The 27,593-nt window shown below is 52.9% G+C and overlaps 7 protein-coding genes across 7 annotated transcripts; 2 read left to right on the top strand and 5 right to left on the bottom strand.

Moving 5' to 3' along the window:
- Positions 1 to 186: 186 nt before the first annotated feature.
- On the bottom strand, positions 187 to 1,652 carry TGAM01_v205370 (60S ribosomal protein L3; the record flags this gene model as incomplete). The annotated part of the gene is made up of 5 exons (XM_018807800.1): positions 187 to 439; positions 510 to 1,183; positions 1,236 to 1,392; positions 1,502 to 1,587; positions 1,647 to 1,652. 5 exons carry the CDS (start codon positions 1,650 to 1,652, stop codon positions 187 to 189), a joined length of 1,176 nt encoding a protein of 391 aa, XP_018658988.1.
- Positions 1,653 to 2,294: 642 nt separating this feature from the next.
- Positions 2,295 to 5,364, bottom strand: TGAM01_v205369 (hypothetical protein; the record flags this gene model as incomplete). The annotated part of the gene is made up of 8 exons (XM_018807799.1): positions 2,295 to 3,782; positions 3,851 to 4,095; positions 4,161 to 4,317; positions 4,386 to 4,478; positions 4,541 to 4,720; positions 4,789 to 4,871; positions 4,932 to 5,135; positions 5,199 to 5,364. 8 exons carry the CDS (start codon positions 5,362 to 5,364, stop codon positions 2,295 to 2,297), a joined length of 2,616 nt encoding a protein of 871 aa, XP_018658987.1.
- A 6,637-nt stretch (positions 5,365 to 12,001) lies between these two features.
- Positions 12,002 to 13,156, bottom strand: TGAM01_v205368 (hypothetical protein; the record flags this gene model as incomplete). Its single annotated transcript, XM_018807798.1, has 2 exons — positions 12,002 to 12,710; positions 12,780 to 13,156. 2 exons carry the CDS (start codon positions 13,154 to 13,156, stop codon positions 12,002 to 12,004), a joined length of 1,086 nt encoding a protein of 361 aa, XP_018658986.1.
- A 2,493-nt stretch (positions 13,157 to 15,649) lies between these two features.
- Positions 15,650 to 16,123, bottom strand: TGAM01_v205367 (hypothetical protein; the record flags this gene model as incomplete). The annotated part of the gene is made up of 1 exon (XM_018807797.1): positions 15,650 to 16,123. The coding sequence occupies one exon, from the start codon at positions 16,121 to 16,123 to the stop codon at positions 15,650 to 15,652; it is 474 nt and encodes a 157-aa protein (XP_018658985.1).
- Positions 16,124 to 17,676: 1,553 nt separating this feature from the next.
- On the top strand, positions 17,677 to 20,368 carry TGAM01_v205366 (hypothetical protein; the record flags this gene model as incomplete). Its single annotated transcript, XM_024549628.1, has 6 exons — positions 17,677 to 17,951; positions 18,133 to 18,218; positions 18,257 to 18,417; positions 18,585 to 19,757; positions 19,844 to 20,278; positions 20,342 to 20,368. The coding sequence occupies 6 exons, from the start codon at positions 17,677 to 17,679 to the stop codon at positions 20,366 to 20,368; spliced, it is 2,157 nt and encodes a 718-aa protein (XP_024405661.1).
- A 1,245-nt stretch (positions 20,369 to 21,613) lies between these two features.
- Positions 21,614 to 22,651, top strand: TGAM01_v205364 (hypothetical protein; the record flags this gene model as incomplete). Its single annotated transcript, XM_018807795.2, has 3 exons — positions 21,614 to 22,068; positions 22,219 to 22,414; positions 22,490 to 22,651. 3 exons carry the CDS (start codon positions 21,614 to 21,616, stop codon positions 22,649 to 22,651), a joined length of 813 nt encoding a protein of 270 aa, XP_018658983.1.
- Positions 22,652 to 23,322: 671 nt separating this feature from the next.
- TGAM01_v205365 (zinc metalloprotease mde10) lies at positions 23,323 to 25,820 on the bottom strand (the record flags this gene model as incomplete). The annotated part of the gene is made up of 2 exons (XM_018807794.1): positions 23,323 to 25,676; positions 25,754 to 25,820. 2 exons carry the CDS (start codon positions 25,818 to 25,820, stop codon positions 23,323 to 23,325), a joined length of 2,421 nt encoding a protein of 806 aa, XP_018658982.1.
- Positions 25,821 to 27,593: the final 1,773 nt, after the last annotated feature.

The following is a 27,593-nucleotide window of genomic DNA, read 5'->3' as shown; positions in this document are numbered from 1 at the left end:
GATAGGGAAATCTCGTTTGAAATTTTTCCAGATTTCTAGCTGAAAAACTTTTTTCTTTTCATGCTCATCTCATTATGGAGCCCAAACCTAGCCCCAGAAAAGCCCAAGGCAAAACCAAATCCGACACCAAATGCAATGATGACCTGACGAATAAACTCAAAAAGGAAACAAATCGATACCTCGCACTTATGCGGAGGGAAGATCCTTCTTGAGAGTACCCTGGAACTGCTTCTTCTCCGCAGGGGTCTGGAAAGCACCGTGACCGAACTCGGAGGAGGTGTCGATCCACTTGAGGCTGATCTTCTCCAGAGCCTTTCTTGAGGTGTGAGTCCACATGGACTTACGGAGAGTCACAACACGCTTCTTGGTACCAGGGATAGAGCCCTTGACCATGACGAAGTCGTTGTTAACCTCACCATAGCGGACGAAGCCACCGAGACTGTAAAAAAGATTGGGTTAGCAATTATAATCAGTCAAAGAGCGTATTAGAAAGAAAAAAAAAAACTTACGGAGTGATCTTCTTCTTGGTGACATCGGCCTCGGTGGAGGCGCTGTCCTCAGCGTCACCCTTGCCGATTCTGTAAACCTTGTGGTTGACAGAGGTACGGTGGTGGTAACCCTCCTGACCAGCACGGGCAACAGTCCACTGGACGTGGGAAGGATGCCAGGCACCGATACAGGCAACCTTTCGGAGACCCTTGTGAGTCTTACGGGGGAGCTTCTTGGTTCCCCAGCGGGCGGTAACACCGCTGAAGCCGTGACCCTTGGTGACAGCGATAACGTCAATGACCTCGTCCTGCTCGAAGATGGAGTCGATGGAAACGGGCTTCTCGAAGAGGTCCTTGCCGAAGTCGACCTTCTCGGCGACAGAGCCACCGTTGATCTGGATCTCCATAAGGTGGGCCTTCTTCTGCTTGAGGGGAGTCTTGCGGATCTGGGTGTGGGCAAGGACACGGACGACAGTGCAGTACTTCTTGATGCGCTCGAGCTCGCGGGTGATGGAAGAGCCGCTGTTGTCGGAGTGCTTCTTGGCGTACTTGGTGAAAGCCTTCTTCTTGCTCTTGTACCAGTTCTTGTAGAATCGTCGCTTGACCTCGTCGGACAAGTGCTCGGCCCACACGGTGGTGAGGGATCGCAGACCACGGGGAGTCTCGATGTAGCCCACAAGACCAACAACGATCATCTAAAAGATGTTAGCCATAGGCACATAGCCAAGCGGGCTGCATTGTTCGTACAGGGGGGGTATCAATGATCGAAACAGCCTCCACAACTTCCTTCTTGTTTGCCTTCGCGCCGGGTCGGTCGAGGTCACGAACGATCGTGGTCATACCGGCCTTGTAGCCCATGGTGGCAGTCAGGTGGACGGGCTTCTTGGCGTCATCCTTGGGGAAGCTGGTATTTCCAATTGATTAGCATTGTTCTTTCTTCACTTCCTTTGTGGCTTTTTCCACCTCTTCAACACCTGAATTGAGGTTATCGAAAAATTTTCTGCGAGACTTACGACTTGACCTTTCCGCGGTGGCGGGCAGCGCGCTTCCGTGGCAGGTAAGCCAGGGAGCCGTGACGGGGAGCCTCGTACTTGCGGTGCTATTCTGATGTTAACATCTTCAAGAGAGGCTGGGAGTTCGATCGATATGGCTACATACACTCATTTTGGGCGCTGGTGTGGTGATGAGTTGGTATGAAAAAACGACAAAGCTGCACAGAACAGAAAAGTGAAAGAGGGCTTTCAAAGAAATAATTTGTGGGCGAAATTTTAAGCGAGACCTGATGAGCGGTTCAAAATTGTGGCCCGTGCACCGCTACACTAAGCTTCTTATGGAAGACAGGAGCATCTATCCAATCAAGTTGAGAAGCCATTGAAAAAGACGAACTTGATCACGTGATTCAAATTTATTCAACCCGTTTAAGCATTGGTGGTCTATGGTGGTCTAAGGTAAGGTAGTTTGAAGAGTTGATACAGCTTTCTAGAGATACATAGAATATGTGCAATGTACGACATACAGACAAGTTTTTTTTTTGAGAAAAACATTACACTTATAGTACGGAAAACGCTCCCCGGCGGCATTTTGTTTTTAACCAAAAACCGATAATCCGTCCCCATTGCCGTCCGCCAAACCTTCCCTCAACAGAAAACATATGAAACTTAAAAGTAGTAGTACTAATATTGGGGAGGGAAGAGTGATATATAATAAGAAAAGAAGACGACAAAAATGCACGGTAAAAAAGAAATCGCCTCGTGAAAGACTTGACTCATAAATTCCATCCCTCCTTGGCTCGTACTTAAAATGTTCTTATTCAGTTTTGGGTGCAGGGCCAGAAGCAGCATTTGCGTTGCTTGTGGAGGATGGCGGGGCCTTCAGATCTCCAGATGCCGCTGGAGGTCCAGAGCCATTGGTGAGAACGGCAGTTTTCTTCTCATCCTCCCCGCTGTCGTCGTAGTCCTCGTCAACATCCATCTTCCTAGCCGCGCGCTCCGGTTCAGAGGAGGGAGGTGGGGGTGGACGAGCCGGAGGAGCCTGTTCCGCGCGAGGTTCCTCCTTGGGAACAACGGGTGGCTGGGGCTTTTCATGAACAACGCCAGTCATGGGGCCCGATCCTGGCTGCATCGGCGGCAAGTGATTCGAGCTGACGCTGTGGTTTTGGGTGTGATGGGCAGCCTCAGAAGGGTGATAGCTTTCCGTCTTATGGCGCGGCTCGTCGGACCTCCTCGGCTCTTCGGGGCGGCGTTGCTCCTCCGTCCGGCGAGCTTCAGATGAATTGCGGCGATATCCATCGCGAGGCGGAGTTGAAGGTCTGCGGTGGTTTAGGTTCTCTAACCGAGCACGAGTCTCCTCATTGGCTGGCTTTTTAGCTACAGGTTCCTCTTCCCACTCGCGATGCCTCTTTGGCCCAACAGAGGGAGGGCGATCATCCATACGCTGGGTAGGAGGTTCAGCAATTGGGGCAGGAGGTGGCTGCGGTGCATTATTCTCGGGGCCACTCTGAGGTGGCATCTCTGAATGGTGAGGATAGTGCGGCGGAGCCGGGTGTTGCGGATAAGCCGACTTTGGAGACGGCATGCGGTTATCATGAACCGGAGGGCGGCCATCAGCAGTACGGGGGCTGCTCGCTGGTCGGAAGGCAGTCATGCCGTTGGGAGGGGGGTTGGCGCTATTTGGGTTGTTGGAAGGAGGTGCCGATGCCGAAGGTGTTGAACCACCCCAGTTAGGGTTAACAACACGTCGCTCAGTCGGCGGAGGGGCTGGAGGCTGGGACTGAGACTGAGGTGGTGGCGGAGGAAGAGGCTGCGCGAATTGGTGAGCTTGCGGCGGCGGTGATGGGCCACGACGTGACGGGCCGGGTCTGTTGAGCTCGGGATACGGTTGGCGGGTTGGCAGCTCTTGTTGCGGAGGAGGGCTGGGCTGTCGAAGGGGTGGTGCTGGGCCACCACGGAAAGGCTCGCCACTTCGACTTTCATAAGGGTTGGGGGGCTGAGGAGGCGGGTTAACATTGGAAAGCCTGCCGGCCCAGCTCTCGCCAGCCGCTTGAGTAGCAGCAGGGGGGCCGCCCGATTGTTGTTGCGTAGATCCTCCCCATTGAGGAGGACCTGTGGGACCTGTCTGATACGTTGAGGGATGCATGTCGGCAGGTTGAGGAGCAGCAGGGGGTGGGCCACCATTGGTACCACCGGAACGAAGAAGCTGGAGGCGAGCTTTGATGTGCGGGTTACCTGGATCCAGTTCCGCTGCCCTTTGGTAGGCATCCAGGGCGTCAGCGATCTGATTGTTGCAAGACTCGTACTACACGTCGAGTTAGTGATCAGCTAGCTATACATGCAAAAAAGAGTCGCCTGAGCTTGAAAACTTACCAGAGTGCCGAGATCGTACCAGACCTCAGAGATGTAAGGGTTCAAGCGAATAGCCCGCGAGTACGCGTCCAAAGCATCTCGGTATTGGTTGATCTGGTAGTACAAGACACCAATGGAGCACCAAAACGTAGGGTTCTTCCCATCGCGATACACAGCTTGCTGATAGGCTTCATATGCTTTTGGATACTTTTGCTGTGACATGTAGCACCGACCCAAAAGATACCAGCTTTGCGCGTCTTGATTGTCTATGAAAGGTGTCAGAGGCGTCAGCTTTGGGGATGTACCAGTGTTGGACAGCATCCAAACTCACCTGCTGCGACAGATTTTTCAAGATATTGAATACCGCGTTCCTGAGATTCATATGAGGGGCTCTGTTGGTGGTACAGCCACCCCAGCTGCTGAAGAACCTTGGCGTGGTTGGGCGATTGATCCAGCACTCGCTGGTACGCAGACTTGGCACCATCAAACTACGAGACTATATTAGTATATTACGCGGGGGTGGGGGGAAACAACAAAAAGCCAAGCAGTAGCTCACATCTTTCTGCTGTTCATGAACATGTCCAATCTGGAACCAAATGTCCTCCTGAGTCAGAGGTCCCGGGGGGGAATTGACAATGTATTTAAAGCACTGGAGAATTCGTCAGTGAAATTATCCAGGCAGTACGTATCAAGAGGAAGGTGACAACTCACATCCAAACTCTGGTTGAATTTCGATTGTTGTTTATATATTATACCCAGTCGAAAGTAAATCTCGTTGGCCTTCTCAAAGTCGGGCTGGATTGTCATGACTTGCGAGAATGCCTCCTCTGCATAATCATAGCTTCCATACCGGTCATACAAAATGCCAATGCCATACCATAGCATGGGATCCTATGCACAAAAACAGGTTACGTTGATGTTCAAAGTAAGATACAGGATTTACTGCGTTAGATGCTTACCTTAGGATCACGGAGGTTAACAAGAGCTTGCTGATACGCGTCATACGCTTTTTGTAGGTTTTCGGTCATCAGGTAACAATGGCCTATAGAAGGCAATTAGCATCAGCCTCAGAAGACTCCTGTTCTACGATGGCGCGACATACCGAGGTTGCCCCAAGCTTCACCATTGTTCTGGTCAAGCTGGACGATGGCCCGAAAGAACTCAAGAGCCTTGTCGAATGCTTCTCGGCCCTTGAGGAGCATTCCGATCGCGTTCATTGCGGCGATCGAGTTAGGGTTGGCCTGAAGGGCTCGTTCGTAGGCGTGCATTGCCTCATCGGACACTCGCAGCAATTCAGAGAAGCTTCCTGTTCAGTCTGTTAACCGAAAAGTCCTGCAAAGATGAATTAGCAAACACAAGGAGGCCATACCAATCTGCAACCACACAGCCTCGTTCATGGCCGTAATCTGGTTCAAGCCCGTAATCTGGTGAGGCGGGTTGAAATGAGCAGGCTGGACATTCTGAGGCGGGGCTCCTGGAGGAGGAGCCTGATGCTGCATCTGCATCATCGTAGGCGACGGGTGGTGGTTCGCCATCGCGAGGCACTCGACAGCGGACTATCGCGACAAGGCTGGCGGTGTAAGAAATCGGTAGCCTGGGTTAGGCCAGGACAATCTCGACGCGACCGCGCAGAATGCTTGACGCCGGCGACTGGACGTGTCGATTGAGGGCGACGGTCGTGGTGATGGCCCAATGGCTCGAATCCAGGCGTGGCTCGTCAGGTGCGTGCCGCGCAGAGCTTAAATCCAGGCACAGCAGCGACGCCCTCTCGCGAGACGCTGAAATAAAAAACGGCAGGTATGATGCGAAGTGAAGGCGAAGGCCGATACTGCTAAAATGCTATGCAGAGCGATGGTCAGGATCGTGCAGACAAGCAAGGTCCACGAGTACCCCCGACGCTGCTTGTTGCGGTTGCGAGACGTGATGGAGGGGAGAAAAGAAGAGAACGGGTAAATGGGGAGAGAAAAAAGGCTGTCTTGTGGAGGAAGGAACTGCGCTGCTGAACCGACAAACTTACCTTACCCATGAAATGATGAAAATGGGAGAGAAGAGCATGCTACAGCCACGACGGTGTAGGTTATGGAGCCAGGCGGGGCCACTTTGAGAAAGTGGGGCAATACCCGCTTGGCAGCTTTCGCAGCCCCCTACCTCGTCGAGGGGATGGGAGGTGTGTGAGCAGGGATTGTTAAGCTGGGTGTGTTCCTAACAAGTATCTCTTACAAAGGCTCTGCGGAACGCGTGCGGCGTCCGGAGAGCAGGTACGTACCGCAGCAGCGCCATAGCGCCCGAGGCTACCAGCGCAGCCCACACACACGCGCACTTAGCAGTGTGACGGGTCGCGGCGCTGCGAAGGGAACAAAAAGCGGGGGACGGTAACTTGAGCGTCTGGGCACCCGAGTTGACGCAGTTGCCGGCGCCCAGCGCAATTAGTGAGGTCCTCTAGAGTCTAGGCTCTACCACAGTTGCCAAAACTTTACGAAGCGCAACGTGCTCACGGCCAGTACTACTTCGTGGTATGCATAAAGCGCTAACCTAGATAGACAGCAGTATAGGCCCAGACGAGATGAAGGCGGCTGAGAAGAGGAAGGGAGGAGACGCTGGGGCCGACCGATCTCATACCAACGGTAAGGCTTGTCGATTGGCGGCGTACAAGGCGCCTAATCTATGCCTTGGCAGTGCAGTGCATCCTCTTTATAAAGCCGTGTCCTCACAATTTCCTAGTGGGTAGCAATGGCATACGCCTAATGGAGCTGGCTTCTACTTTTCTCTCTCTCACTATGTCTCTCTCACTACGCATAATGCGAAGCGCCTCGTGGCCGCGGCATTGTCAAAGTCTAGAGGCTGCGAAAGTTGAAGTTTCTGAGCGAGGCTGAATGAAAAGTAACAAAGTTAGCAGCCAGCCATGGCAAAAAGTCTACATAAAGAAAACGACGGCAGCGAGGCTTGTTGCTCGCTCATCTTGTTGTATAGATACATTATAGCAGAGCAAAAGTGAATGTGTAGCAAGTTTCAGGCCATCACCAACGCAGGGTCGTGGTAGGATCCGCCACTGGACGTCCCAACCGCTGAGGGCCCGGACGCAAGCAAGCCTTGTCGGAAGCTCCAGCGGGTAAGTCAACCGGCAGCGAGAGCTCTCCTAGCTTTCGGGGGATCTTCACCCATTACTATTGGCGACGCCAGCCCTCTCGATACGATGGTGGGTGGCCGTTCAGCCCCGGCAGTGACCGGGGGCGCTGGTGGCTCGCGTTGTCAGCAGCCAAGCTACTGTATGGCGGCGAAACAATGAAACCATGGCCACGATAGGACGGCATTCTACCGACTTGTGTCAACCACAGGACTCCTTAGGGCTTGCCGTGGTTACACGGCAAATAGTACACTCCCCTGCCCTTTTCTGGGAAATACTAGTACAAGTAAACTGAAATCGATATGTGGCACCCGAGTATAGTAGTCAGCCAAGGTAGAAGACGCCATCGGGCTTGATTCTAGTACAGTAGCGGGTGGCTAGATCAACGAAAGTCAGACACCCGGGGCCTGCTTTACGGAGCCAGGGGGGATGAGTTGCGGCACCAGCCATGGACAGGTCCGGGTCGCTTGCATCGCCTGCTCCAGGCAAGGAGGAGCTCCAGCAAGGCACAGGCGGGCTAAGGCTCGCTCCCGGCAGCTGTAGATAGAGGCAAGATGCGTCCTAGTGCATCATCTCGAGGCAGAGCAAAGCATTCGCGCAGAATGGAGCGGCACTATGAGCACACGCCAGATTCCTTGTATATGCCTCAACGCTGCCTGGATCGCTGGATCAAACCCCTCGCAGAATAACGACGGCTTCGACGGATGAGCGTGGCTGGCTTGGGGGAGCCGCTAGAGATTTGCTCCCCCACAAGACGCGAACGAAAGAGAACAGAAAAGAACAGTGGCGCCAGGACCCAGTGCCCTGCCACGCATCGAGAGATTACGAAAGAGGAACAGTAGTCACGTGATGATGATTGCGAGCCTAAAATAAGGTAGATGGTAGCGTGGGAGGGTGGCTCAGGATCAAGATACAGGTCATATCTTGCATTCGGCTTTTTTTTTTTGCAGCCTTTGTTACATAAGCAGGCAGGGCCCCTCTCGGAGCCGTGCAGGCGCGATACTGCAAGCCCACAAGCCACTCAAAACACGTGTATTTTGCTTGATTTCCCCCCTCAGGAGGCGAGTGGCAGCAAACACGCTTGCTTACGCTCATGGCTTGTTCCGTGCTACAGTCCGTACAAGTACAAGCCGGTTCTCACCGGCACCGACAGCAGAAATTGTCTGAGCTGGCTGCCCGTTTGGTGGAGAAGGGCACCCAGACAGTGGGGAGCGATGCGACACATCCAGCGCCAGCAAACCACTGAGACGCTGCGCGAACAGCAGACCGTACATGTACAGGCCAGGCACAGCATGCAGCAGTACGTGCCAGTGGGCTGTGGGCTGTGTGCAGTGCAAGCAGCATCATCATCTCGTCTCGTAGCATTACGGAGCAGTCGGACAGTACCTTTATAGTAGGGGGGCCATGCGCGCTGACGATGGATTCGAGGAGTTGCGTTCGGTGGACGCCAAAGCACCGGTAGCCGCGTTTCGCTCGGACCGCCAGGCGATGCGGCGGCGGTCTAGGCGGTGCGTTTCCCAGGCGCTAAGGCCAGACAGCAGACAGCAGCAGCCAGGCCAGCCCCTGGTCCTCTTTTTTATTCCCCTCTCGAGCCTCGCCGCGGCGCCGTGTCTGCACCCCTGCCGTGTCGCGCTGCTGCAAGCAGGCACTATGGACAAGTGCGAGTCGCCGCTACGAGCACTAGCAGCGCCGCCTAGCACGGTTGCGTGTTAGCACCGCTCTATCCATTCTTCTCGCGGCTCCACCCCATCACATCAATCTCCCTGACGAGAAAAGAAGCTCTCCAGCTCTTAGCCGCATCCACTCTCACCACTGTGGAGCCGCCAGGTGGACACCTCCTGAGCCTGCTGCTCAACACTCTGACGTGCCACGGTCAGCCGCCGACGGATCTGGCCATCTGGGGCGTTTCCTAGCCGTAGTCCCCTGCCTTTTGCTTGGCTCAGCAACGGGCGCGATTGCGTGTGGAGCCCATTCCCCAGGATGCTCACAAGCCCTGAAGGCGGCAAAAAGCAGCACGCACAACGAACGGCGGCCGTCGCCAGTCTGCCAGTCCAGTCCAGTCCAGCCCAGTCAGAGATTGCTCCAGGACCGCTCTCCCACCATGCTGGCCCGATGGCCGCTTTGCCATGGCCCATCCGATTGTCTCCCGGGCTAATGCGAGGCGTTGTCAAGCGGCGCGTTCGCAAATCACGATGATACCAAGGCGTCATGCATCGGGAGGCTTCCTTTCAGCGCCATTGGCAGTATTTAAGCAAATCGCAGCGCAGCACGGCATGGCGCAGCACGCAGCCTCAAAAAGCATGCTGCATGGCATGGCATGGCTCTTACTTGCCTACCTGCAATGGCCGTCTGTAGCCAGTGCTCTCAGAAAATACGAGTATATCATGCATTCATCTTGTGAGCAGCCCTGGCTAGCACTGTTCCGTACTAGCCGGCCGGCTGGCTGAGCTGATGCCTTGCCAGTTTCATCTGGCGGCCGCAAATCCCTCCCCCATCGCGAGGTCGCCAGATTCCCGCCGCCGGGTCTTCGCTTGTGCGAGGTACGTACCTTTCAACGGCCTGGGTGAGTACGGCTACACGGAGCTACGAGACCTGGGAGCGCAGGGCCTGCAGTCAGAGACTCGTGCTGGTAGCTTGAGGCCTTGTGCTGCTCTGCACCATGATTTGGTTCATTCACCTTCGGATCCTCGCACAAGGACAGAGGGCAGTTGTGGTTGCACACAAAGCGCTCCAGCGGCACGTTGCTCTGCTGCACCCCTTTTGGCTCCGGCGGCGGCGCCCTTGGATTTCGTCATTTAGGTGACCTGTCTCTATTGGCACCTGTGCCAGGCTGCACACGCGCCCCCCCTGCGAGGAAAAAACAATGGGAAGAGACGAACGATGGCAAGGCCAGTGTAACCAAGAAAGGCACTCTGCTGAGCCTGCTGAGCGAGAGGCGATCTGGATATGGCGTTCGTTTTAGCGTTACTACCCTGGAAACCTCCCACGATTCACTGCAATCTGCTTCCAACTTGGTCACCGTACTGTGTTTACAACAGCATTGATCTGGCAATCCACGGAGCTGCGCCAAACAGGTAGGTATTAGGAGGGCGCAGCGCCAGCGCTTCTGTGCTCGGACGCGGCCACGACTCGCGGGATTCCATCGTGTCTCATCATCAGGCCAGATGGAAGCTGAGCGAAAATAGCCGCTTGGCTAGCACCCTCTCGGCCAGGTCCGCTACATACGCTACAGTACGCCCAACGATTAACCCCGGAGAGGCCTCTGCCGGAAACCACTCCACCCCCTCAACTGGCGCCAGGGGGTCAAGGTGAAAGGCGGACATGGAGAGACGGTGGTGGATATAGCAGTACACACACAGCTGTGTCTTAGACCGAGTTCGTGATACTACCTGTACATGTGCTTTCCGCCTGTCAAGAGCCGCTGCAAACCATAGCACAGCGCCCAGACACACTTGATGCTACCAAATGCGATTCACCTGCGCTAGATATCTGCGGTGGGATGTTGGGCTCGGTTTGATAGGCAGTTGGTACATAGAGCCACTTGGGCTTTATTAAACAGAAACAAGGCCTGACATCCTAACCACCCACCTCAGCCTAGCTTCTTTGTCGTTATCACCTACCTACATGTCTGCAGTATAGATGGGCAGCGGCCGTAGCCCTCCTGATCCTCCGATTGCTTGAAAAAAAAAAAACAAGCAAAGCGACCTTGGAAACAGAAGCAAGCCACATTGTCACCCCCTTGCTCCATCCGGGGTGCTACTCTGTACGGAGGACAGCGGCTTTTATGCAGTCTCATCGTCATTCCACTGCATCGGACCGCATCGGTTTTTGCTGTAGTATGTATGAATGTAGGATTGATAATATCCCTGCAGAGGTAGTTGCTAATATCAAGCTATATATGTACATGTAGGTCCTGTTTCAGAATTCTCTATCTGTGCTCCTGGCAGCGGTCTTTGGCCGGCCAGAAAGATTAGCTGGTTCCCGGTTGGAGGGGTTTTACGATGGACGAAATCTCAAGGGTATACATATAGGTATGTATATACTTATAATAACATAGTACATGACGATAAGTAAGGGGGTTCTCGCGTGGGTTTCAGCCGTGCATGGTGACGCTGCCTTCTTGTACACTTATTTTCGATGATTCTTCTCGACTGCTATTCCGGGTAGGTAGCTGTAGGATCTCATCTTCGCCCCAAGCTGAGCATCCAAAAAGCGCCAGGCTCCAGGAAAGACGAGGAGGAATTTACCGCTCGAGTGGGTTGAGGTGGAGGTAAAAGCTGGTTGTCGATCAGCTGAGCTGATTGGACTAAAAGAGGGAACGGAATAGTGTTGCGACTCTCCATCAAAGATTGCCACCGCCTTGCATGTTCCTCTCGTCTTCCCCACGTTGGGTCTTGTCTCACATATGACATCGTATACTGATCTACCCATGCGAAAAATACCACGGCTTGTTAAATGATGTATGTGGAGAGCTGTCATCTCAAGACATTAGCGCATGCAGATTCTATTGCAACCACGCAAATCAAGATAAAGACGAGAGCAGATGCCATCTGAAAGACGCAGGGGGGTTAGACTTAGTATATGACATGAAGCAATCACGGTAAACGATATATTTTTCTTGTACCTTTCCTTGTTCTTTTTCTTCAAACTTTTCTGGAGTCTGAGGTTTTTAGCTCTTGACGTCAAAGATTCTCAGGCAAAAACAGTCGTCAATCATTTACGTCCCAGGGCGAGGCCCCTCGAGTTACAGAAGGGTATATATTTTCAATGGATGTATTATCGCTTCAACACAGCTGATGAAATAAAACATGACTCATTAGTTCATGTGCCGACTAGACAATTAACCCCAGGATCCATGACAACACCGGGCGCCAACTTACTATCCATCAATCCAACCCGCTATCCTCGCATATCATTACAATCATTTAATCCGTGACCAGAGTCCCTCTTCCTGACCTTCGCCTGGAAAACACCAAGGCGCCGCCAATATCACCCATGTCATTGTAGTATCAAACAAACAAAGATGCGGCCCCACCCTAGACACTCTCCTATGAACCATCTTCTTCCGGCTCAAACTTGGTCTCGCCAAGCATGGGCCCTGGCTCAGACTTCATAGCCGTTTGAGCACTTGATTGAGGCTGAACCTGCACAGGTGGGCCGCTCGGCTGAGCAGGAGCCGGTGGCGGGGCCTGTGAGGATTGCCGGGCAGCAGCAGTTGCGGCATTCAGCCTCTGGTCCAGCGCCTTTAATGCGATAGCCCTTCTTCTCTCGGCTTCGGCACGGGCACTCCCTGGTGCTCCTCTGTGCTGGAAGCCATCGCGCCCTGTAGTTATGCCTCGCTGCGATGATGGTTTGCAGAGTCGAATCGCGACAAGGATGTTGTAGATTTGATCTGAAAGTGCAGCCACGGCGGGCTTGATGGGGCCGGGGAAGAATTCGGCAAAGGCGAATGTTTCACTGGCATCTCCACGTAGCGACGCCGGTTGAGCTGAATCAAGATCGGGGAAGACGACCTTGAAGAATCGTAGATAGGTCCAGCTGACAAGGAAGCTGTAGTTGGCTAGCCAAAGAGCAGCGCGTGATAGCAGCGGAGTAAACGAGAGTACGGTGACGACGCCAATATAGATGAGGGGGATTCTTGGGACTCGGAGCGAAACGATGCCTCGGAATAGTGTGACCGTATGCGCTGGGATGAGTTGGCTGAAGGCGACAAGGAAAGCGATCTGGATAGGAATGGTACCGCCGATAATCGTAAGTCTGCAAAGAGAAATATGGTTAGTAGTAGTCCCTAAGTAAACAGTGGCGTATATAAAAGTATAAACTCACGTCCAGTCGGTGTTCCTAGTCAAGGTAAAGAAAAAGATCATGGTGAAAAAGGTGAGGACGTTTGGAACCAGGGTCACGAGCAGAAGGAATTTGGCCAGGTCTGCCGAAGACCAAGCTCTCTCCAGATACCGGCCGCCATGGTATAGAGTCACGGCGCCCAAGCCGAATGTAAAGATGTTGCCCTCAACCAACGAAGCCGTCAGAAACGTCCAGGGGTAGGCAATAGACAGCTGCGGGATGAGCGTCAGGTACGGTATCACAATGTCCGTATCCTCGGCCCACTGGCGATATCTAATCGCGGCGCTCAGGACAGACTGGAAGAGCAGAGTGCCGAGCAGAGCTCGTGTTACTGGCGGGAGATTTATTCGCGGGGCCATGGCGACGGGGATGCGAGATGCGGGATGGTGGATGGTGATATCGCGGGGGGTTCTTTTTTTTTTCAAGGTGTCATTTGAGCCGGGGTTTGTGAAGGATCCAAGCCGGCGCACGAGGAAGAGAAAGAAGACGGTTGAGAATATGGCAAAGGGCACAACGAGAGGGTTGTTGTCCTCTTTTGCGCGCTCAGAGCTACGGGCGTGTGATCTGCTTGTGGCTTGTGCTCAACGTGAAAGCCTCCATGCTAGGGATGCCACAATATGCGAAGGGATCAGCCGAATCGGGTTATGCCGACAAGTGGTGGAGTGTTTGCCTCAGGCATAAATTTTCTGATATTTAGGCTCGATCCTCATGAATGAAGATATATGTACCTACCTATGTGATAGCAGGTGGAGAGAAAAGAGTTTTATTTACACTTCTTTGCTCGCTGTGATACTCTCATGCTATCCAGAGACAATCGCGAAATGGTATTTGTCAGTGTCAGCTCAAGGTTAAAGACTGCAGACACGTTTCCTAGGCGTGTATTATTAACTAGCGTCGACGCAGCCTTGAAGCTTAAACGGGAAGCGATACAAGGCCAAACGCCTAGCTGCAAGACATGGCCTGAAAAGGCAGCGTAGGTGCGTTGCCATTGATCACTTATTGCTGAAAAAAGAATGTGATACTGCCCATTTGATGCAGTTTCAAATCCTCCCTACATGCACCCTCCCCAGTCTTTGGTCAATCAACCGTTCAAGACATCAATTCCAAACGACCCATGACTCAGCACGAGGCAGAACCTCGGCAAGGCACAGGCTGCTGCCCCAGGGGGACAATCAGCTTCATCCGGCAGCCTGCAAATTGATTTGAGCGTAGCATGTGGGGTCGCGCATGTGTAAAAACCCGTAACGGGGGACCCTGCCCTGCTTGCTTTCAAGGTTACAAGACCCGTCTGTATTCCTACAGTCCCACGGAAGCACGGGGGCTGCAGAGAGGAGTCCATCCCGAACTGGAACTGGCGGCGAACGATCGAGAGAAACAGCGTCGGAATGGCCGATCTTGCACATCCATCTGCACAAATTCAATTGATAAGCTTGAAATGATCATTTTGCACGCACAGCAGCAGTAAGCTGCGGGAGACGAAGGAAAACGCATGGTTTCTTCGTTTAGGCAGGTCAGGCAACCTTAGTAGGAGCAGGTGCCTGGAGCCAATGCAAGCCTAATAAGTGCGCTTTGGCTCATTTCACGCCGGGTGCTATACTCGTCATGGTACTACTATTTCGTTCGTGGCCGCATGCACGCTCGAGACACTTACTACCTGATCTGTACTCGTGGCTTCATGTTGCCTCACGACGCCGTCTGCTGAAAAGGCGTAGGTAAGAATGGCCAGCACAAATCTCTCGTACCGGCTGCCAAGGGCCGTGGGCGCTTGTGTATGGAGTAGGCGGGGCGAGCTTGAAGACCCATCGTCACAAAGATCCTGACTTCGAGGCCTCTGCCTTTTTTATCGGGGCTGTGGACTGGACGCAGCTTTTGCGGCGACAAAGCCTCTCAGCTCCAGCGAAGCGAGATTCGTCATGGCGCGGGTTTTCTCCTCTCTCTTTGGCTGCTCTCCTTTCGTGCACGCTGCAGTGTACAATATTGTCGCTAGAATCTCTGAAGCCTGCAAGACCCCGGATATTGCTGCTGCTAGTCCTTGGGCTACCAGTTTCTCGTACCAGGATTTCCTGTCCCAAACGCTGAGCTGGCCCGGTCTAGCTCCGTCATCCACTCGCTCCCATCCACTCGTCTGCGGTCTCCGGGCTATAATAAGCCATTGATGGCAGCCATCTCGTTGCACCCCTGTCCCCGGCACGCACATCGCAACCGTCACAAACACCCCTGCGCAGATACTACATACATTTCGCGGCGGCGTGAAGGGGAACAAGCAACAAACTTGGCGGCGCCACCAGCTCCAAGGCCGACCACCTTTGATGCTGCCGCCCGCCCCTTTTGTCGCCTGTGACCAGTGCCACGTAGGCTGACGAGAATAAATCACACACACCTCTCAACATCCAGGACACTCTTTTTCTTCCGGATGGCTGCTGCTGCCTGTGACGAGAAGAGAGAGGGGGGGCGAGGCGAGGCGAGGCGATCAGAGCAGATTAAACCAGGCCAGAGCAGCCAAAAGGCAGAGCATCCATCATTCTACGGGCTCTGATTCCAACAAGTATTGACCCAAGATAGCCTTCTAAGCTGCCGGTTCCAGGAGATAGCCTTCTAGATTCCCTCTGGCCCGTCCAAGAAGCTTCAAGGGGCCGGTGCAGTGCGTTGCTGCGCGTGAGACTCAACCTTAAAAGGAAGAGAGAACCACTTTTTGGAAGCTTAGCTAAGGCGATGAGCTCGCAGCCCGTCATCTCGCCGAGGGGATTTCCCGCGTGTCGGGGATAAACGCAATAAGCACAGCGTTCGCCAAACGACGCCGCTAATCCCTAAAGCACAGTACGAGCTGTGTTAGTGTGCCGGGCCCTTCGCCATTAGCCATCTTTGCGAGCCCAGATCCATTGACGGGATCCCGTGGCCTCTGGACGAAGCACGTACCGGTACGGACGCTTGGAGATGCTTGGAGACACTTGGATGATCCAGGACAGTCCCTGCGGGGCGCGGGATGTCCAGGTACTGCTACAGTACGGAGCACGCACATTTACGGAGTAGTGCCCAGCCGATCTGCAATCCAGTCTCAGATTCTGCTGCCCTGGCGCCCTTTGGACCTGATCTCGAGAGGCCGGCGTCATGACAGCAACAGCTTCCATTCCACCGGCAGCGGCAGGACATCGACGAATGTCCCGTGAGGAGCGATGCAGACGAGACAGCGACCGAGCTTCTGCCCTGGATCCAGTATCGAAATCGCGATTGCTAATGGGGACAGCCCGGAGGCGGCCAAGCTGCTGCAGGAGCCGACCGACTTCGCAGTTCGCCACCGCACGAAGAGAGGGTTTTGGGGCTGCCATCCTAACACCCTGGGCTGGATCCAAGCATCTGTCTTGGCAGCCGAGTTTGTGCATGCCACAGAGTCTGGGGCATCCTTACTGTAGCAAACGGTGCCTTGTGCAAAAGCATCCGCCCCCTTTGCAGGGGCTGGGCCAAAATGACCTGGGCTGGGCTACCGTTAACCGAGTTCGCGACGATGTGGCTTGAGATTTTCCTTTTGGCCGCGTCTGACCGGGCGGGCGTTGAACGGGAGAGCAAGGCCAATGTGCAACTTGGCAATATCTCGTGCGCCGGAGAACCTTCGGCCCCAGATATCTACCGACCAAACTGCCTCAGCACGAGTGCCGGAACGTGACAAACAGATGTTACAATTAGAGCGAATAGGTACATGCAAGAGGAGAACACTTCAGTTGACGAACGAATTGGGCTTGCGCCACTAGCGCTGGGAGATGGCGCATCTGGCAATGAATTTCTTTTCCCTCTTGTCGTCCTTTGTCTGAAGTGACATGCACATCCAGAGACCAGGTCACAGGCCGACAATAACAAGTCGACTGGACCCCGCAAGCTGGTTTTCTTCTCCGCGGCGAAACGTTTCGCACAAGTACTGAGAACCCGGCACCATGTCTTCAATGTCTTGTTTGTGAAGAGCCTCTACGACAAAGTGGGACACTGTACCACCCTCCGCCGGCAAGTTTTAGCAGCCAGGCCTAGGGTTCTCTCTAATCCCCCGTTTCTCCCGCTGTCCTACCGCCATGCTATCTCGTTCCACAGCGATTTGAATGCTCAATCTAGCGCCAGGCCGGTCCACCTTCGAGAACGACTAGATGCAGTAGTGCCCACGACGGAGCAGTACCTGGTGCATCACACGCTGTAGCAACGTCTGCTCGGTACCGCTCCGTATCTGCACATAGCTCTGAGGTAGTCATCAAGTATTTCGCTTCCGACGCTATGAACTACCCAAGATAGCGACATTCGTGATGCGCGGCAGCCTCCGCGAAGCGACGCTGCAGATAAATGCCATACCTTGTCGCTCTGTGGCTCTCTGTGCCCGTACATACGCCACCGTCAATCTTGCTATATATGCGGCGCAGTATCGTGTCCGCAACGCGGCCTCATCGCATCAGAGAGGGGGCTAGCCAAGGCAAAAGCAAATGTCATGCCGCAGAAGCTCGCCCTCCCCGTGGCATGACAGGGCTAGAGCAAAACGGTCATGTATGTGCAGGTTACTGTAGGGAGGCAGATTTGGAGGGGGCAAGATCTCGAGGAAAAAAACTGTCCCCCTCCATTATTAAGTTTGGCGGTAGGATGTGAAAGCCTTGGGTGGCCTTGCCATTGGTAGAGCGGCGCTGCAGTGGCGCTGGCATCTAGCCAGCCTTTAATTGATGTCTGGCGCCGGCTATAGCGCAGTCCACCGGCTGGGTTTCTAGGCCCGTTTAATCTGGCGTGGGCTGAACGCCCGGCGTTGAGGTAGGCGGTACTTGGCGGGTACTGCAGCGTGGCCGGTGGCTGCGGCTGGTGGCCAGGTACTTGCAGCACAGTCCAGGTACTGCATACCCCAGGCGCGGCAGGGCCAATGTACCGACAGAGGTACGGAGGGCGGATGTGGATTCGATTCATCTTCTTTCTTCAATCTTCGCACTTCCTCCTCACATTCGCCATCTCGCTCTCCTTTGACGGCGCCCCGATCGAGCCTCAGCGCTGCTCTACTCCTGCAGACTCGCCTGCGACGACCAGCCGTGACACTGCCGCCACCTGCTGGCGCGCTCTCCCCCCTCCCACCCCTGGAACCATAGCCATGGTCATCAAGGAATTTCTCGACTCAGACCGAGTCAACTTTCTCATCTGGAGGTTCGTCAAAGCCCGTTGCTTTTGCCAGCCTTGTGCCCTCTTGGCCGCCTGCCACCCTCCAGGGCACCCACTGCCCCCCCAATCTTCCATCACCGAGCCTTTAAGCTTCCCATAGACGTTTTTTTCGGCCCTGAGAGGCCTTGTTGGCGCCCACGCCTCGTGCTGACCCTTTTTTGCGCAGGTATTTGCTTGAAGGCAGTACGTGGAACCGCGCAGCACCGCAACTCTTGTCCCTGCAGTTTCTCGCAGGGCCGGAGCAACCTCGATGTATGACTAACCGTGGACAATTGTTTTTTTGCCTCTAGATTACAGAGAAACTGCCGCCAAATTTCAGAAAGAATGGCACGTCAAAGAGCCGCAGCGAGACTTTGACTTTGCGCGCCATGTCAAGGGCCGTGCTCTAGTGTCTGTTGTCAACAGCGGCCTTATCTACTATGCGCTCGAAAGAGAGCACGCACGTCACCAGGTACGCCGGGAAATTTACTGCTTGCTAGAGTCACTGGGGTTTCCCTTCTCTTCTTGCTTCTTGTCTTCTTTTTTCAAGTTCGCGATTGGGGCCTGGGCTGCCTGTGCGCCAATCGCGGTTCGCCTTTCCCTTTTTTTTCCCTTTTGGCTGACGATCCGATTCGGCAGCAGATGCCTGAGGATGCCACCGCACAAGCCGAGGTGCTGCGCAACGGCATCTTTGGACCGCTGGTGGAAATGCAGCCGCCAGCAAAAACAGAGGAAGAGGATGACGACGAAGACGTGGATGCACCAGGCGAAGAAGAGATAGACTTGTCGCGAAAACGGATTCAGAACTCTCTGCCCAATGGGTCGCCCTCCAAGCGACCGCGGCTCAGCAACGGCTGTGAGAGTAAATCCGATGCAGCCACCGTCAGCACCCCCATGGCCATGGATGTGGACCAGCAGGAAAATCACCAACAGCACGACGACGACCAGAGCCTGCATGACAATCACGCCTACCCGTCTCCGCTAGAAGGAGAACAGGTGCCGCTTCCAATTGTACGGACAGAGGGCCCCGAGCAGGGCACGCAGGTCGATAAAGTCGAGCAACTATTTCCAAAAACCACCTTCATCCGCCTCATGGACACCAACTGCGCCACCGAAACAGCGCCATCTCCCTCCCCAGCTGGGACTGAAAACGCTCCCATTCTGCTGCAGTGCGAGTGGAACCCTAGAGACCCATCAATATTGGCGGCTGCTGGAACCGATGCGCTAGCCCGCGTTTGGACCATTTCGCGTGCCACGGCAACTGAGCATGGCGAGCATCACGTGTCACCCCACGCCCACGCCTTGTTGGATCCCGACGCTCCCAAGACAACCACGGTCACGGCGCTGGCCTGGACTTCAGATGGCACGGCAATTGCCGTGGCTAGCGACTGCGGAGGATCCCGCGCTGCCATCCATGTGTGGTCTGCCGGCGGCGAACTCCTCCAGTCCATGGACGTGGCAGAGCCGCCCATCGTCAAGCTTCTGTGGAATCCCAGCAACTCGGCGCTCCTTGCCATTTCCCCAGAAAACAAAGTCGGTACATCAATAACAGTGCACTCGGCAACCTCGAACAAATCCTTCAGGTACGATCTGTCGGGCCACAGCCTCGATACCGGACTGGACGCAACATGGACCGGCGACTCTGAGTTTTTGATTTGCGGCGGGGGCGTCTTTGAGTGCCTAAGCGTGGGAGAGACATCAATACAAAGGGCTCGAAAATTCGAGACCAAAGAGGATGATCATTTTGCTCAGGTTCTATTTGACCCGCTATCTCAGCTGGTGGCCACTTCCAGCGATAAGGGTGTTTTAGATGTAAGTCTGAGAAGAGAAAATAAGCTTGATATACCCATACCCCGACTATCTAGGAAATGGAGACTAATCATCATGATTTTATATAGCTATGGGACGAGTCCGGCGCGCGCCGATCCATATCAGCACATCAGGGGTCGATCACAACAATGGCCTGGCAGCCCCTGTCGTCAAATCACTCCAGTCCAGACGATGAACGATTAATCGCTACCGGAGGAGAAGACGGCGCCATTCTGATCTGGAACGCCAGAAAGCCTGAAAGCAAACCAAAGTGCTTTTTCACAATGGAGCTGCCCGTCGTACGACTCGCTTTCACACCCGACGGAGCTTTTATCGCAGGAGCCACATCAAGAAGCGTCTTAATATGGAAGGTTGATAGCCATTCCGTGCCTCGAGCCGTCTGGAGACCGTCTAGAGACGAATTCGAGAACCTGAAGAGCAACCAAGATTCTGAAGAAGAGGATGAACACTGTCTTTGCTGGGATATCAGCGGCCAGAAGCTTGCTTATGGTGCAAACAGTCGAGTATGTATAAGAAATATTGAGTGGGCGGTTCATGTGGAACGTTTTGACTGACAAATTTCTTAGCTCGCTATCATTAGCTTCAGTGGATAGAATCCACATTTACAAATGAGAAGAAGATTTGGTTACATTACAGCACATGGATGATCCTATAAGAGATAGGATCAATAAGTTGACTCTTTTGGAAGCGTTTCAAGTCGACACGGCATCATGAGGACGAAATAAGAACAACAAAAGGAAAAAAAAAAAAATCTAGAGAGCCACGGCATTGGCGAGTGGCGCGACCATCGACAATGACTGCGGTATGACGAAACTCACGTCAACAGCAATTCTCTTTTGTTTCCTTCTCATCTTTCTTACATTCTCCTTGAACAAAGGATGGCTATCTGGATTCGCGGGAGGTGATGTGCCGCGATACCAATCTTTTAGGGCGCAATGGCCCTTGCATCGGTCCCTTTTGTATACCAGCATTCCCCGTTGGGCTTTCTTTTTTTTGGTCATAACAACATATATCTGGACAGCAAGGGGAGACTGGACCAAACTATGCTAATTACATCTTGACTACGCGGATACACTCGAATGAACGACAGGGATAAAACGGACGTATGGAGTACGAGTGGTGTTATTCTGATTATTTTCAAGTCAATTTTTTAAGTCTCCATCTTGTTTTTGCTTTGCTATTTTTAGTCTTTGGGCCGGCGGTAACATGAGAGAGGGGAGGCGAGGCAAGAAGGACGAGGAGAAAGGAAAGCTAGCAAAAGGCATTTCGATTTGTGTCAAAACGTGTTTGAACAGACAAAAGAGGTAGTGAGGCTGCGTCTTGTACATTAAAACTAGCAGGGTACTTACTATACCTATCAATTCAAGGACAAAGATCCGTTACTAATAAGCTGAGGTTTGCATCCAGAGCGAGTAGTGGACTGTGTTAAGGTAGTCTGTATGTACATGACTAGCGAAAGCACAGAGCCCTTGTAATTGGCCTGTGCTTGGCTACCTATGAACTATTACTGCTGTGCGTCCAGTCTATGCTTCTATACAAGCGAGTGAGGTGACGCCATGAAGTACAATTGAATGTACAGTGTCGATGTCGAAGTCGAGGCGGGGTTAGTGCCAACGGATGACCTAAGACAGGATCGTGCCTAAATTCGCCCGACATTTCCATTTCTATTACTTACAACCACCTCTCGTCAGCTACATCTACGCCAGGCTGCACGCGCAACACGCAAATTATTCTCAGATTGAATCCCAAGATAACCAAGGAGCATCAAATAGTAAAAGCAACAAGAAGGTTTGACCTCTATTCCTCTAAGCCATAAAGAATTAAAGGGCACCAACAATATGGCTGGCCTACCACCCAACTACAACTTCACCAATCAATACGACACGCAGCTCCAGGCTTCAATATCGCAGATGCAGCAGCATCAACAGCAGCAGTTGCAACAGCAGCAGCAACAACAACTCCAACAGCCGCTATTCCAGCACTCCCAGACTCAAATGCAGCATATCCAACATCAGCAGCTTCAGCAGCAGCAGACACACCAGACGCACCAGCAACAGCAGGCCCAGTTGATACAGCAGCTACACCAAGAAGCTCGAGATCGGCGCGAGAGGATTCGCAGCAAGCCGTTTCCCACCACCGTGACTCAATCGGTGCGTGACCGCCAAGCTCGTGGCAAGGACGTCTACAGGAGCAGCGAGGACGAGAAGACGGACGAGGAGGAAGACGCGCATGAGGAAGAAGCACGACGCCACCAGCGACAACACCGGGAGAGACAGCCTATTTTGAGAAAAGGGTGCGTGATTTAAACTTGATTTTCACTTGATTTTCTTCTCTTTGATTTTTTTTTACTTTAACTTGTTTCATTTTTGGCTTTTCCTTTTTTTCCGACTCTCTTTGCTTGTTCTTGATTTTTGAGCTTTGCTTTATGTTTACTCTGCGTTAGCAATCGTAATAGTCTCGAAAGCGTCCCTGATGACGAATCTGATGATGGCAATGGTGGAAGAGATACCGACAATGAAGCTGATATCCTGCGGTGTTGCAGAGCAGAGGATTTCGAGACGCGCCAGCGGAGGGCGTTTGCCGCGTCGGTGTTGGATCGTCCGGAGCAGTTGATGATGTATGCCCAGAGCGAACACGACGTAAGTCCACAGAGAGAGAGCGCACTATTATTATATCTCTAGTTCATGTGCTGACGGATGAGATGGGGGAGACAGAGTATTGCTGGTCAGCGTCATCGCTTTATGACTATAATGTGTGGCTACGAGGAGGATGAGTACTGGTCCAACGTTGGGCACCACCGAGCGACCAGGAGGGCGGCGCGGGAGAGGCAGGCGAATGTGCGAAAGGCTATGAACATTGATCGCAGAACGGCCTAATGAGAAGGACGGACTTGTTTAAGAGAGGAAGTGGTTTTTATGATTGTTTTTCTTTCTTTCTTTTCTATATACGGATTTCACTCTCAGCGGATAACGGCACACTTCTTGGAAGATACTATTTTACGACCTATATGAATTTTTTTGTTTATTCCATATCAGCAGATTGAAATGAGATATAATATGGTATATGTACTTAATATATATTGTCATCAGCTCGATCCACGTCGAAGGACTATAAAGCAAAATCTCATAAACAGTCAAAAAGAGATAAAGTTGAAATTCCAAACGTCGCAACGATGTGTATGTGTATGTGTGAGCGTGTAAGTGTTCGTGAGCGTGTGTGTATACCAATATTGTATATCCAAAGACAAGTGTTTCCCTCCTCTTTCATGAATCGTCAATAAAATAGCCCTATCCTCCCATGGAAAAAACGCCCCGAGTATGTGCAAACATTTTCAAGTATGTAATCCAACCCTTCCCCCTTTTTTTTTTCAAATTCCCAAAGAAAGAGTGTGTGTATGCTATTCCGAACGATTTCCAGCTCTTCGGAAAGAAAAAAACACATGAAGAACTCATCCCTCTCTCAACAACAGTGAAGAAAAAGAAAACAGACCAACAGAATTGCAAATGACAACAAATTACAACGGTTTACCAGCGATAGAAACATCCTCTCATGCATACCGTGCCATTCTCGGCCTCCACTGCGACTCCTGAATCGAAGGCTGTCCATATTCAGGCGGCGGCTGCTGATACGCCGGTGGCGGTGGATTAAACTGCGTCTCAGTCATATTGTAATCCTGCGGCCCAGGCCCTTGGTTCTGGTTCCCTCTCCACTGAGGCCATCCGCCACCAGCGGGGGGCGAGGAGGTCTTGGGAACTGCTCGCCGTCGCTTTACCCGACGCCAGCAGCTGAGAATGATGCTCGCTATAATGACGATGACCAAGATGCCCACCACAACCGCAATGGGGATAACAATCTCCTTGTGGCCAGTGATCCATTGCTGGATCTCCTTGGACGTGGAGCTGCCGGTGCATGTGCCGTTAGAACAGTGTCCGCCGGCGCCGCACGGAGTCCCGTCAATAAAGTTCTGACCATACAAGAGGCACTGGCGTTGCCCGAAGGCAAGTTCTCCGGAAGTGCAGGAAACTGTGCAGCTGTTCTGGGTATCAGGGCAAGCTGTTGTCGAGCTGTTGTTGGCCGAGGTGCCAACGGCGACCTGGCATTGCCTGTCACGAGACGTACACTGCCCTGAAGCACATGCGAGGCCATTGCCGCTGCCGCATGATTCGCCATTTGATTTGTGCTGGTCGTCGGGGCATTTGGCTGCGTTACCGGGGCAAGTCTCCTGGATGTCGCACTCTCCGGTGCTGGGCCGGCACACTGTTCCAGAGGACGCAAACTGGCATTGGCTGGTGCAACAGTCTTCGTTGGACGGGTCACACACAGAGTTATTTGTAAACTTGCATGTTTTTGCGTCGCAGCACGTATTGTTTTGGCAACCTTGCTCACCACCGCAGTCGCATTCTTCGCCTTCCTCGACGATGCCGTTACCACACTGGCCGCCGGTGACGGTTGGGATGTTCTTGTTGTCGGTCAGACAGGTTGATGCAGCTGCAGCTTTGAGACTGGAGCAGATATTGCCAATGCTGCACGGAGAAAACTGGGTGATTCCCACGCCAGTTGAAGGATTCATGATGAATTTGCCCCCGGCATCGCAAGCGTTGGCGCTGAGTGGGCAGCAAGATGGTGAAGAGGCATCAACAGGACAAGTAGAGCTGGTGCAATCATGGACAGCCCCGAAAGTGTGTCCCGATTCGTGGGCAAATACCTGCCACTCTGTCGTCGTTCTCACCACAACATTGGTGCCGGCGACAGTCTCGTTATTGCCTTGCCCATCCGAACTGGTTCCTGACCCCTGACGACAGACTTGGCTTCTCCAGGCCAACCCGACGGCTGAATCCGTAGGACAGGTGCTGAACAGAGACCAATAAGCATTGTTATCGAGAGATCGGCCACGCCAGGCAGAAAAGAGATTTAATCGATCGCTAATAGTAGTGTTGGACTGGCAGTCGACGTTCCAAGGAGTAGCGGCCTGAGGAGACCCTGGGCATCCACGATCGAGAACAGTCAGGTTTCTTATACCCAGAGAGATCTTGAACGAACTCTCATAGACCTGGGAGGCTTGATTCACAACTCCTATGACATTCTTCCTCAGATCTTCAGAAGAGTTGAAGCCACCCCAGTATGTACAATCAGTAGCAATGCCAACCAAGGCCACCTTTTTGGTGGTTGGGCAGCCAGCTGTGCTTCCAATGCTCGCAATCAAGTCCTGGCCACTTCCTCCGGAACCTCCATCGATTGATTGGCGACCAAACAAGCTTCTGGCATCTATTCCTCGGAGCCCAGTTGATCGCTTTAGCTCCACATCAAATTGGTTGTTAAAATTCAAGGAATCTGATATACACTCTGACGGGCTCGAGACATGGCGTTTCAGCTCTCCACGACTGAGGAAGTCCTGAACATCGGAGTCACGCCACACGACCATGACCTCATCGGGATCTCGTTCTTCCCTGTCCTCAAACGCAGGGTCGCTCTCAAGCTTAAGATTGTTGTACTTGGTGCCAGTATGGATATGATGATTGTCACCATCAGCTCGAAATGCGCCGTCAAAGACCGGGTGCTTGCCATCGCGGTGTACCGTTATCCTCGCCCATCCAGCCAGGGACCAGCCATCCTCATCAGGGCGCTCAATGTAGGCGTTACCCCGATAGACCTTGTGTTCGGAACGCTGTACTTTCTCTCTTGATCTGACGTTTCCCTGAGAGTCGAGATAGGTCACCTCAAAGTCCTCGTGGAGAACATCGTGATTGGGGTGAAGAGATAGCCGGATTCGCTCTTGTCCATCGTGAAGGGAGAAGGTAAGGTCGAACTCAGAATGTGAGTGCACTCGGCCGGCAGGCGTGTGAATCTTGATATCGTCAATGACGGAGACGTAACTAAGTGGACTCCTCTTCAACGAATGCGCTACAGTGAGATTCAAGGGAAACTCGGGTATCAGCGAATGGCAACTGGCTTGGACAGCGGAGGAGAGATGATAATACCAATCGCAGTCTGGGCTAACAAGGCTGTGCTAGCAAAAGCGGCCACAAGAGACCGCAGCGCAACCATGGCAGCGGGGGTGGAGATCTGAGTATCTATATAAACGGCCGACTAAGAGAAAAAGGCGACACGCAGAATAGACGCAGAGAAGAAAACGGCTATCACAATAAACAGGCCATCCAGAACGCGGGCGACGAGTGGGCAGGCTTTCAGCTCTTTCTTAAGACAATGGCAAGCCAAGAAACGATTGCGTTTATCCGCGTGGCGCAGAGAAATAGCGACAGAAACGGAGGAGGAGAAGAAGCGACCAACACCAAGAGAGAAGGCAAAAGAAGCCCCCGAAGGTGGGGAAAAGCGCGCGCCGCGGACGGGAAGTCGGGGCAAATGAGAGGGAGAAACGAAGCAGAAAAGACGATGAGGAGGATGAGAGAAAGACGGAGTGTGAGAGAAAAAGTGTGTGCGTGCACCAGTAAGGCGGTACTTGGAACGATGAGGCTCAGATGCTGCTTGGCGCCGGTACATGCCTCATAGCGCCTGGGCGACCAGCTTGGGGTGGACAAGAGCGCTGTCAACAATGTCTGCTGCTGCCGTAGCTGGGGGAGTTTGGCAAGCTTGGGGGAGCTTTCGGGGCCCACTGCGCCTCCACCAGGTACGCTTGGAGTCCATTAAGCTCGTAAACCCAGTGGGTACAGAAGCGCTAGAAGGGCGCTGAAGCAGTGCCGTCCGCAAGTAGCAGGGGGTGATGACAGCAGGGCTGCTTGGCATGGGGGACGGTTATCAGGTTTGTTTCGACGTGATGAGATGGACAGAAAGAGGCTATGCAAATTGCAGCGCATGTTGCTAGAAATCGACGATGATTTGATGAAATTCCGTAATGCAGTTTTTTGTTGTGTGTGCGTGTGTGTTAATTCGCGTATTTTCATGGCGTTCTGTCGGGCTTACACAGAATACGAAGTAACTTTTCGTCTCCAGCCTCGATTCCGTTATGCATATTCCCTGAAACTTGGCCGAGAGGCGAGGGGTAAGGTAGCCCTGTCTTGCCTCCGCTTACAAAGTTATGTCACTGTGCCTTTTTTTTTTCTTGTTTCGTTCTTCAGCTGTGCTGGTCCAATAAGAAGAGATCCCGGTCTGCACGTATTTAGTGGAAAATGTCATCAGACAGATTCCATTGATGTCTTGCTGAGACATGGGACTGCATGCCATCCAATAATTTTTCCTTCTTCGATACATGCCCTGTCTACTGCATTCCTTGGAACGCAAAATTGCTGTCAATCGACTTTTCAGTTTGTTTCGATGAAAAATCGAGATATATCAAAGATGTCGAGAGAAAAGGGGGGACGCACTCTACAGCTCCTTTGGCCGTCGTAAAATGGCATCAATCATGAAACCCCCTCCCCCGTTGCCCCAAATCTCACCAGCTGCTGGGCTGAGCCACTCTCTGCCAAGAATATACCCCAAAATACACCCCGTTTCGACCTTGGCAGAAAAGTATGAGAAGATGAGAAAATGAAGAAATCAGCATTCTCGTATAATTACCCAAGATCACATGATATGTATGCATGGCCCTGCAGAAGGTGACTGCGTCATGCATAAATGTGTTCGCTCACCCTTAATTTTCATTTGTACGAGACGAAGGAAAGTCGAACATTCGTGTCAGCATATCAGAAACAAGACTGCGCGCGCGCGGTTACAACTTCGCAGCAAACAAAATCCAGCCAATAGCATATATCCGATGACCATCATGGCTGAGTATCTGTCTTGGCGACTTGGCACCTGATTGCGAGGGACACTCTCTCATCTCTGTCAATCTTCTCTCGTCTTCTCACATTCTCTCGTTTTTAC

This window comes from Trichoderma gamsii, assembly GCF_001481775.2.
Source record: "Trichoderma gamsii strain T6085 chromosome Unknown Scaffold_16.2, whole genome shotgun sequence".
Lineage (NCBI taxonomy): Eukaryota > Fungi > Ascomycota > Sordariomycetes > Hypocreales > Hypocreaceae > Trichoderma > Trichoderma gamsii.
The sequence above is the reverse complement of the archived record's forward strand: the minus strand, read 5'-3'. Positions and strand labels throughout refer to the sequence as shown.